The sequence below is a fragment of the Lycorma delicatula genome, chromosome 6 (genome assembly GCF_047948215.1).
Source record: "Lycorma delicatula isolate Av1 chromosome 6, ASM4794821v1, whole genome shotgun sequence".
NCBI classification, from domain to species: domain Eukaryota; kingdom Metazoa; phylum Arthropoda; class Insecta; order Hemiptera; family Fulgoridae; genus Lycorma; species Lycorma delicatula.
Window position 1 is genome coordinate 91,303,720 of NC_134460.1, and position 12,111 is coordinate 91,315,830.

Genomic DNA, 12,111 nt, shown 5'->3' on the forward strand with positions numbered 1-12,111 from the left:
TATACTCATGCAATGTATGGTAATAATTTGATTAAAGTATGACTAAAAAGTATAAAGCAAGTTTTTAAAATTTTTTGTATTGTTATTTTTTCATACAAGTACAGAGTAGGTAAAATTTTTACTTTCTTTCATTAAAAACATCTTCAAAAACCTTCTATTTCACATCTTATTTCAACAAACTTAGTTCTGAAATTCATCTTTCATAATCTAACAACTGAAACTAATCTAACATCTGAAATTCATAGTCTAACAACAATCTATTTGTTATACCATACTGATAAGCTCAGAAAGAAACAATTTTTGAACGTTTTCTTGGAATTATGTTCCCATCATTATATATTCGAGACAGAGAACAAAAAATAGAAAATCGTGATTCTGTGATAAAAAATGAAATACATTTTCACAAAACACTATTTACCAAGATGAAAACTGCTAACTAGTCAAAAAAACAATAACCTCACATGTCACAAACAACTTAAAGAATGGGTGTGGTCAAGCAGTGTAGCCACAAACAAAACTAAACAAAAAATTCTGTCTTCAGATTAATTTGCACGCTATTGTACATATTTTTTTTAATTATTTATTTTTAAAAATAAATTCTCTCTCTCTCTCTCTCTCTCTCTATATATATATATATATATATATATAATTTATGAAATATTGATTAAAAATGAAAAAAAAAACAAATTTGAACACATAAACCACAAACCTACATCTAGTATCTCATTGTTTCTTAATGGTAAGAGTTTCATCATTTTCATGAAGAAAGCGATCAATTAAAGGTATAAAAAGGATACAAAGATAATAAAAAGTAAAGTATAAGTAAATTAATAATACAACTGCATTTAAAATTTAATTCATGTATTCACTTGAATTATTTTTTACAAATGTAAATAATTTAGTTATTAAATGATTAAAACAAGAAAAATAATTAAAAATAAACAAACCAAAAAACAATATATTATTTTCAAAATTATTCAATCTCAAATTTTTCCACTTTCATTCTTCATCTTCTTTAACTTCTTCTTCTTCAACCTTATCTTCTGTTTTATTTTCTTCATCTCCTTCTACTTTTGCCTCAACTTCTACTTCAGGTTTCTCTTCAGTGAAAGTTAGTGTTTGAGACAATGGAGAGAAATGTGATGGTCCCGAAAATTCTGCACTTACATCATTATTTGGTGGAGGTGGTGGCAATCCAAATTTACCATGTGGTGGTGGTGGTGGAAATTTACCATGTGGAGGTGGTGGAAATTTACCATGTGGAGGTGGTGGAAATTTACCAAGTGGAGTACCAGGACCAGAAAATTGTGGTGGGCCACTGGCAGGAGAAGAAGAATCTTCTTCTTCCGCATGTGACTGAACCTGAAAAAGTACCTAGGTATTACAAAAAAAAAATAAATAAATAAAATAAATAAGTAAGAAGGCAATAATTCTGTGCGGTGAAATTATATAAATCATACAAAGTCTCTGCATCTTTTATAAATATGATTATTAACATAGCAGCTAGTTAGGATTAGAATTCTCAGAAAGAGGACATTTTTTAAAATTCTTGCAGATTTTCCAAAAGTTATGTTTTCTTCAGCACTTAATACTCACTACAGTTTAGAAAGCTCAGTTGATGCGCATGGTGGTGATGAATTGCTGGACCAGTAACTGGTTTTTCGCTACCTATGATGTTCTGTTGCAGTAACTGTCTCCCCCATCACACTATTAGCAGTGTCAACATAACTTCAAATGTCCCAGGTAGATTACTCTACATCTATATGTTTACACTTTTTAAACTCTGATGAGTAATATTGAGCTACCCTTTGTTATATGATTAAAACTGTAGAAAAATTTGTACAAAAAGAATAAACAGATTTTTTTTAATCATTCAGCCATATTAAAAAATAAAAATATAAATAAAGAACTCTAACCTAATTTATATCCCAACTTTAAAGAAGAAAAAAATAAGTTGAATCTATTTTCAGAAATACTTCTTGCATGACACATAGTTGCTGTAACTGTGACTTGCTTAAAATTTTGAACATAATTTTCCTAAGTAAAATATACTGATTTTATCAAAACACTTCATAAACAAAAAATTTAATTACTTTTAAGTTTTTTTAAAAATATTGTAGCTTATTTAATATATACTTGTATATTAAAAGAATAACAGAACAATTTTTCATACCAGTTAAAATAACAGAGTTAACCTAACCTAAAACCTGGATTATGATATACTATATGTTTACAGTAATATATAAACAGCATCATCAATATCATACACTAATAGCATCTTAATGGAACATGGCCAGAAACACAGGTATATCACTTATTCTTTTTTAATCAATGATGTGGATTTCATATGGTAATGAATACTATAAGGATTAAAAATGCTAAAATAAAATTTTAGATATTTATGAGCATATTTATAATTAGATTATGTGCATAATATTTATTTAATAAAAAACAAAAGACCATACAGGCAAATCCCTAATTAGTATTTCAGAGTCAGTATGGTATTGTGCTTCACATGACTATTTATATTGCAAAAGAACAAAAAATGTAAACAAAAAGCTAGGTAAATGGAACTGAAGAGACATTAATATCAGCTGCAAAAGAAATTTTCCATCCGTAATCTTACAAACCATGATTTATTCTTATTAATAAATACATCTCCATGCTAATTGATAGTTTAGCTATAAACATTCAATTGAAATCTATGGATAATAAATACATGATGTTAGATAAAGCTCTAGGAAGGAACAATAACGGCCTATGCCTAATCATAAATGACTTCAAGACAAGACAAACCTGACGAAAACTATACTCTACATTTCCTATTTATTTCTATTCTTACCGTAAAATGGAGGTCGAATTACTAAAAAATACTCCACCCTCTACTATTGACTAGTATAGAAGTTTAATTATTACAGATATTATCTCAATGAATTTACAATTTATTTTGATCAGATGCAGATAAGAAAGCACTTTGGATATGATGTACTTAACATGATCAACAACACTACTGTATAACATATTCATATGCCAGTTTATTACCATGCTAACTCTCTAAATATTTACTTCTCTCCCATTTATATAACTAAATTCACAATTAAATGATTTACAATTTTTTTAAAGTTAAAATTTAAATTATTATTAACAGATTCCTTGAATAAATTATCGATGTGCATTATACATGATGCCCATTCATGTTCATTTGCCATGGCCATGTAAAGTCATCAGCATCCATTAAACAATCAGAAAACTGGAAACATTTAGACAATATTTATAGAAATTAAAAATAATAAAGGACCAAGAATGGAACAAATGGTATATCAGAACCCAAGAATTTATTTGATGAAGTCCATTAAACAAACAGTGGACTCCCTATGCTTTAATTGGATCAAACAATTAGAACACAAATCATCCCTAATCTAATTTAGCCAATAGAATTGTAGGATTCCACCTCATCAAAAGTTTTACAAAAATCTGTATAGATAAAACCTGTATCCTATTAATTTAACATTGAAACATTACTAAAAATCATCACGACGACATCAAGGAATTAGTAAAAGACTTAAATTGATCTGATGACTAAATAGTTTTGATTAACCAGTGGGATGATATAGATATTTAGGTTGCCCTGTGACTTTTTTTCATTATAATAACAAAATTACAATTCTTTTAGATGAAAAAAAGATTGATAACAAAATAAAAAAGAAATTATTTGAAACAAAATAGTAACATACTCACCAATAAAATGGTACATAAGATAAGAAATGCTGCGACTGATTTCATCTTGCTAAATCAAGTTGGCTGCAACAACTGAAGATTCTTCTTTTACAAGATCTGTATTTATACTAAAAAAAACTGTATTGATATTATAATTATTATTACTATTAACTATAATAATATGTTATAAAATTAACTGTTAGACTAATGAAATAAAATCTTTTATTTTACAATTCTTTTGTGTTTTGCTGTCATTGAATTCATTATTGTCTATTATTATTGATAAGTGATATTTATCTAATTTATTCAATGTGATACAATGACAATATATAAAGAAGCTATATAGTATAAAGTACACATAATAAATTAATTAAAACAATGAACATTAACAGTTAAAATTAAGATATTGGTTATGAACATTACATTAACATTATAATTTTAATATTTATACATATGAATAAATAAAGAAAAAAAAGAAATAATGTTAATGATATGCACAGAACATTGATTCATAACTCATTTTATAATAGAGAATAAAATCCTACATCTTGTTATAGTTTAAGGTTAATCTTGCAAGCTTGATATCAGGATCCAACAGAAAATTCCAAGTGAAAACAAATTAATACAGTTTTTATATTTTATTACTGTCACAATGTTTCACTTGTTGAAAAATCAATAGATCAAACAAAAGGTTTTAAATCTAAGCATAATTTAAAGATTTTTTCATAGCTGGACCCTCATTTACATCCGATAAATAATATAGAACCATATCCTAAATCTTTATTATATGCAAATTAACTTTAATTATAAAAATTATTTTATTTTTATGGCTCCATTTAAAGAATAAACTTAAAAAAGTCTCATTTACATTTCGTCAGTTATTATAGCTTCTTCATTACAAAATGTTGGAGATGACTATTGCTCTTTCAATTCGTTAGGAAACCCTGTAATATGTGTTTAAACATTTCATTTGATCAATGTTACATTTATTCATTTAACCCTCTCTAACAACACCAGACTCTATGCGTTCCCATCGCAGCTACATCATCTGGCAACTTGGTACTTCTTTTTCTTCTTCTTTTTAGATACTTATTAGCTTATAACTTATAAGCTTTTCCATTCCAGTTTTCAGTCACAAGGTACATGACATAATTAAAAAATAATTAATTATATTTTATATCAGATTTCATTTTTAAACATAGCTCTACTTAAGACTGCCAAATTATGCGATCAATTTATCTCAGTTAAATAAACATTTTTATCATTTACAAATTTTAAGAATGCTATATTTTATATTAAACGTGATTATTTTTAATGATATTACTTGCAGCTTTTATTTTCATTTAAGATAAAAAAACACACAAGTATCGTACAGAATGTGATAACTTATAAATTCGGAGTTAATAGAATTAAAAGTAGTTAACTTCAACTTAGTCTGCATTGTCAAAAAATTAACATATAATAAAATTTTATTTTTTTAGAATAATATTATATGTTTAATATTTTACATACTTTTTCAGATTTTTATGATAATAAAATAACAACAAACATGATAATTAGAACATATAAATTCCATTCTGGCAGCTGACATGAAGCATGCTAACTCGGCACTATAAGAGTTAATATGTTGCACATCTATCAAATATAGTGGGTATTTAAAGTACTTGAAACACAAAATAAAATCCTGTATCGCACTGCTTATTCATATTTCCATAGTTCCAAAACTCAAATTACAATATTATATTCAATTTATGAAGTTACATGAAAACGGCACAAAGTAGCTATGTACACACAACACAGTAAATTCTCGCTAAAAGCAAGTTACATTCACTAAAATACAAAATATTCTTTAATTCCTTGATGAGCTTATGGTCTTAATAAAAAAAAAACTAATAAAATTAAAAAAAGGAAAAATTACAAAAATATAACACAACTGTACATTAAAAAAATTTACTTTCAAATGCTTATAGTACGAAATACATTCAATCCAGAAACTGCAGTACTAATGATTACACCAGGGATTTGTGAATGCCAATGTAATTCTTTAATTTCTTTCTGACCTTGATGTATAAACAGTAACTGGGGTGGAAGATCCTACAAAAAAAAAAAAAAATTAATTAAAAAATCATCATAAGCATGTAACATGCAAATTGTATTATTACAACAAATACTAATGAAATATTTACTCAAAGATTTTTATAAAATTATATTAAAAAAAGACTAAAGCAACTTGTAGATAAATAATAATTATTTAAAATTAACAGTCTTTAAACAATTCAATATTGATTCATGTAATGATAACTTTAATTTGATAAAAACTGACCAAAAACCTACAATTCTTAATATCAAACATAACAAAATAAAATTATACAACTATCTTTCACCAAAATCAAACATCAAAATGAAAATCTTTATTATTTATTATGTTAAATAATACATTTTCAAAATAAATGTTCTTTAAGAGATTCCCATATTTAAACAAATTTTTTTTAAGATATTAATTTTTATAATTATTAAATCTCATACTAAAAAGCAATTTGCAAATGACACTACTGCTTCAATTATTGATCCTAATGAGAATTCTGTAGCATTAATTTTAAACACAAATTTTCTATGATCAACAAACAGTTTACAACTGAATGCAAAAACAATACATTTAATGAGCTTTAGTTCAAATTATGGAATGAGCTGCACTCCAAACCACTATATTCAAGGATAGCATAAACTTTACCTTTTAAGTTAACAGTTTTAACTGTTTACAACAACATTAACATGAAGACAGCATATTTTTAAGTTATCCATAAAACTAAATCATGGATATTTTTAAATTCTCAAGCTATCATATTTTTTGCATAGAAAGCCATTAATAGCAGTCTAAAATAAATTATGAATATGTTATTCTTTAATGACATATGGCATAATATTATGGAAAATTGAAAACCCCTACAGAAAGTCGTAGGCTGTTTATACTACAAAAAAGATCATTAATAAACAAATTACGCACTAAAAATAACAAAATTTAAATGAAGTTAAAAATTTTAAAACAGTCAATGCAACAAATAAAAAAACAATTAAAACCACTAAAACGAATGTAATAAGAAAATCTGCAACTTGTGAAAAATACAAAGCCTATCCAGAATTTGAAAATGGATTCTTTAAAATATTTACACGCTCATAAACTCGCACAACTCATTCAATCATCTTCAAAGACTACCTTGAATTTAAATGCTTTTGAGTATTTCACATAGTTTTTGATAAGATCTGATGTAATTTATCGCTTAACTTTCTCAACATAATGAAAAAAAAACTTCAGCAGACAAACCAAAGATATAGTTTGCATTTTTCAGAAAAAGAATGCCTTCCTTTCTTAGTGGAAATGGGCTCAAACCTGACATGTACAACAATTGAATGAATAATTATTTTTCAGTGGCATCTTCAAATACAAATTGTGCTGTTTATACAAAATCGACACAGTGTGAATATTTTAATCTACCTGAAAGAATTAACTAAGAAATTTATTAATAACAACTAAGAAATAACAGCTTGAGAACTAAGCTTTGATTTTATAAAAAAAATACCTTGTTTTAAAACATAGCGTTTTCAACTGCCCTTGTCATTCAAAACAAGTGTGTTCTTAAAATTCTTTTTACAATAATTACGTTTTTTTTTTACCTTAACATCTTCTTCCATAGAACTAGAGTCATCCCGTTCCGCTTCAAGATCCCAAATGGCAATCTGATCATCTTCTCCACCAGATGCAAAGACAGAGGCATCAGAAGGATGCCATTCCACAGTTGAGACAGGAGCTCCATGATGTTTTAATCTAGCAACTGATTTACCTGTCTTTTAAGTAAAACAAGGAAGTTAATGTTCATGTAGTAAATACAGTTAAGAAGACAAATCATCTAAACAATATAAAACAAATGTTAAGTTTGTATTTGATAACACTTTTCTGACCACAATCATAGTCAACTATTAATACAACTAGCAATCATACTGAACTTAGGAAGGTCATCTATAATCTAACCAGAGAAATCTATAATTGCAAAAAATATAAAAACTTGAAACCTTGTAGAAGCTTGATAAGGAAGATAAAGAATGAACATTGTAGAAGTAAGAGGTCTTCGAAATACAGAAAAAAATTCGGAGAAGGTAGTTCTGAAAAAAAATTAAGAAAAGAAAAGAAAAGACTGAGAGTAGAGAATAAGACAAGGGAAGAATGAGTAAAATTGAAAATATTAAACCAGAAGCATTGAAATGTTGATATTAAATATATTTTTACTTAGGATTTTATATTTTTCTCTCCTAGGTAAGAGGCCTGACTCTTTGAAACTCTTCATTTATTAGTCTTCTTATGCCGCCAATAATCAGGTTATGTTCTTGAAGTTGGCCAACAGCACAGCTTCCATAACCAGATTACATCAAAAATCATTAAGATTCAACCATTAAAAGGTTCTAGAGATTCCTAAGGATGGAGATCTAGCGTAGCAGGGACCTACACCCACCTACCCCCACAGACCTGAAACATGAAAAAAGGAATCATGATAAGAAAGGGTAGATGGTGAAAAAGAACTATCAACCTGTTAAGAGTAAGTCAGGGTATAATTTATTCTTGTTACAAACCTAATATTTCTTGCATGTACCTCATAAAAATAACATCCTTATCGTTTTTCTTATGCAAGATTAAGTCTATTATTTTTTTTAATTTTTATTTTAAACAAAAGCAACAATATGTATAACATATTGTTCAGAACAATAAAATCTGTATTAGTGACTTATACAATTTTTTAATTCTATTAATGTTAACTTCAACATCTGTCTTTCTACTGAATTGTTGAAGAAATAAAACAAAAAAATTTAACAAATGGTACTGTGATTTAAAAAATTCCACATGATTCTGAAAAGTATATGCTGATTTCAGATGATATTGTTCTGAATAACATGGTCAGTAATCTACTCATAATATGTAATTACAATGTTGAATTTTTTACCTGAAACACTCTAAGGTCCCACACATACAGAAATCCATCATCTCCACCAGAAACAATAAACGGCTCATTTCTACTCCAACTAATGACATTGACATCACTCTGATGTGCATTTTCTACAGTGAGTTTACAAGCATTGGCAGGGCTTTCTCTAACATCCCAGATTCGTATACTATTAAAAAAAAATATTTCAATTTGCTATAATTTGTTTTTAGTCAGATCATAATAAAATCATATTTCAAATAAAATTTGAACAAATTTTATTAATTGACTTTGATAATCATAGCAAAATTTTTGTTTTAGTACTCTGGGAAAGTATTACCTACTGTACAAAACTGTACATTTTCAAACAAAGCAGTCATTATAAATTAATATATAATCTTTTTGATTTGAAATTACAAAACTTAAAATATGTAAATGTAAAAATAAATTTTAAACTAAAAGAAATTTTCCCTTAGAAAAAATTATTCTATGAAACATTCAGCTGGTCTCTTCATGTTGTTTTTCCACATCATTAATCCTTGGACTAAAATGTTGCTGTATCTACTGTTGATTTATGAAAGTACAAAGAATTAAGAATGGAGGGGTACATTTTCCCTAACAATTATCAGAATATGTACTAATTGTTTTGAAGTTATTAGTTAAAAGATTTATAATATTCCAGTGGATTTATGAAAAAAGCATAATATTTCTATGTTTTTCTAAGTTACTTTTTATTACAAGATGGTAAGAACTACAAAATAATTACATCATTGTTTTTAAAAATCACTGTCCACATATTGATAATACTCAAAGACAACGCAGTAAGAACAAAAAATAACACATAAGAAATTCTTACACTTGTGTCATTTTTCCACAAACTCTCATTGTCTTAGACTTTTTTATATCAATTAAAGTAGTTTTTTTCCTTTTTTTTTAAACTTTGCAATCACCTAAAAAGGAAGTCATTTTAGTAGTTACAAAAAGAGGTTTAGATACATAGTGTGGGATCAGGATCTGGTGGTAAAAAATAATTATTATTTATTTCAATTCAACATTTTAAGCTTTAGTGTCCCATCAAGCACCATTATTCAAAGTACAATCCCATCAGATAGCTGAACAGATTTTAGTTTGAATGGAACATAAAATTTTCATAATGTTACAATATACATCAGCAATAATATCTATCCATAGCTAAGGCAATCAGTAAACACAAGTGTCCAATAACCAGCACCATGATATTTCTGATAAAAGCTACTTGTCTGAATTCCTTTCAACCTATCTGTTGCTTAATTCAACATGTCAAAATCTAGACATCATTAAAAATCATCATGAATATGGTCAAAAAATTATTTTGTTCGTTTCAAAGGTACAGTGAAACTGTTTGAGGTGAAATGCGAGCATACTTTATGTAATTATATTCAGTTTTATCTTAAATTCTCTTGGCCTAATACTAAACAGAGTTATGTTTTCTTTAACGAGTCATATGTCGTCTTGCATTCATATTTGTAGGCAGTTTCAGCACGATTCCCCTGTTCTGACAGATTCTCACAGCTGTTAGGCCACGTATAACCAGATTGGTTTTAAAATGTGGCATACCTATTCTCTGTATCGCAAATTCTATACTGAATGAGACACTAAGTACTCCAGTCTAGTGTTTGAAAATAGAAATATCTTGTAATGTGCAATGGTAAACATTTTTACCAAGTATATCAAGTAACACAATAATTTGCAAGTTTTTGCGATATTATGAAGTACAAGGATGAATCAAATATAAATGATAATGTTTTTTTTTTTAATTTGTGGATTAATAGTATACACAATTCATAACTTCATAATTTATCTATATAGTCTCCCGCACAATCTACTTTTGGCAATGATTTGGAAGCTTGAATAATCCTTGTTCATAAAACATTTGAGGACAAGTCGTCAACCAATTGTACACGTGCTCCTCGATATCGTCATTATTTTTTAATCATTCCCCTCCAAGCGATTCCTTCATGGACACAAACAAAATAAAGTCATAGCAAGACAAATATGAACTGTAGGGAGGGAAGTCGAGGGTTTCCTAGGGCATTTTTTCCAATTTATTCATTGTCAAAATCACAGTGTGCAGCCTGGTGTTGTCATGGAGAAGAATGAAATCTGTGATGGGTATATCCCGTCTTTTGTTTTTGTAGGCGGCTTTTGTTGACTGTTGCAGCTGGCAATAGTAAGCCGCATTCACCATTCGTTGATTGTGGAGAAAATCAATGAGTAAAACTCCCCTCGAGTCAAAAAAATCTTTGCAAGAACTTTTCCAGCTTACAGACAAGTTTTGGCCTTCACTGGGCAGCCCTCATCCTTCCTTCACCATTTTTGACTCCAGTGTGTGGACCCATATCTCATCACATGTGACGATTTGCCTCAAAAAATAGTCCCTTTCTTGCCGAAATCGATTCATAATTCTCTCAAAGCTCTCCAACCAGACCTGTTTTTGATTTTTTGTCAAAATCTTAGGAACCCATCGAGCACTAATTTTTCTAAAGCCAAAATGATCAGTGATAATGGATTGAGTACTCCCATAGTTGATACCCACTTCTGACGCGGTTTCTTCAACAGTGAACCAGCAATCATTTTCGATAAGCTCTCTAATGGCACTAGCTTGGAACTACTTGCTAGATAGAATAGCAAAATTACCGTTTAAATTTGATTCACCCTTGTACACAACCATACACAAAACATCTAAAAATTCAAAAATCTTTCAAAACTTTCATTAAATTTTATAATCACTTTTTCTACCTGATCATCGTCCATTATAATCAGATAATCACTCCATTATTTGCCACATAACCACCTTAAAAGTAATTACACCATTGCAAAACCTTTCAGTCATGCATTAATACAAAACCCATTTTTGAGCTGGCTGTGAATTTTCATAAATTTATTCAAATGGAAAAATATTAATAGCAAGTACATTAGAATAAGTAATTATTTATTATTATGCCCTGTAAACTATTTACATACAATATTAACAAACAAGAATCTGACAAGAAAAAGTCAGTAAATGAGACAGACACATACACTATGCATCCACACACATATCAAGACCTCCCTGTAGGAGAAGACACCTTGTAACAATCCTGGTTCCTACACCACCCCTTCCATTCATATTCCTGATGGGCTTTACTGAAGGTCATTTTTTAGACCCTCTAAACTTGACAGTGTTACAACAGGGTCATCAGAAGGAAGCCAGTAACTATGTTACATTCCTTTTTGGTTTTCCAATTAACTTGCAGATTAAAACCACAATTGATCCTCGCAAGCTCTTTTGTGGCTACTTTGGTATGATCAGGTCTGTACCTGGGGCAGACATATAAGACATGGCACAGATCACTCTGGACACAAGCCTGAATTAATCAAACCAAATCTGCCCAACCTATCTCAA

At 28.5% G+C, this 12,111-nt stretch overlaps 2 protein-coding genes across 3 annotated transcripts in view; both read right to left on the minus strand.

The window, feature by feature from the left end:
* Positions 1–844: 844 nt before the first annotated feature.
* LOC142326018 (uncharacterized) lies at positions 845–3,864 on the minus strand. Of its 2 annotated transcripts, none has more exons than XM_075368082.1 (2): positions 3,739–3,864; positions 845–1,362 (listed from the first exon to the last, which is right to left on the minus strand). In XM_075368082.1, the coding sequence occupies exons 1-2, from the start codon at positions 3,781–3,783 to the stop codon at positions 1,000–1,002; spliced, it is 408 nt and encodes a 135-aa protein (XP_075224197.1). In that variant the 5' UTR covers positions 3,784–3,864; the 3' UTR covers positions 845–999. The 2 variants fall into 2 exon arrangements, with proteins under 2 accessions (XP_075224197.1, XP_075224196.1); XM_075368081.1 differs by having other exon boundaries at positions 845–1,374; positions 3,739–3,858.
* A 1,787-nt stretch (positions 3,865–5,651) lies between these two features.
* Positions 5,652–12,111, minus strand: part of l(2)09851 (WD repeat-containing protein 1 l(2)09851) — a 28,678-nt gene continuing 22,218 nt past the window's right edge. The window contains exons 6-8 of the mRNA XM_075368080.1: positions 8,709–8,877; positions 7,390–7,560; positions 5,652–5,811 (exon numbers count right to left, since the gene is read on the minus strand). Coding sequence (XP_075224195.1) covers positions 5,674–5,811; positions 7,390–7,560; positions 8,709–8,877 — 478 coding nt within the window. The 3' untranslated portion in view covers positions 5,652–5,673. The remainder of the gene's footprint in view (positions 5,812–7,389; positions 7,561–8,708; positions 8,878–12,111) is intronic.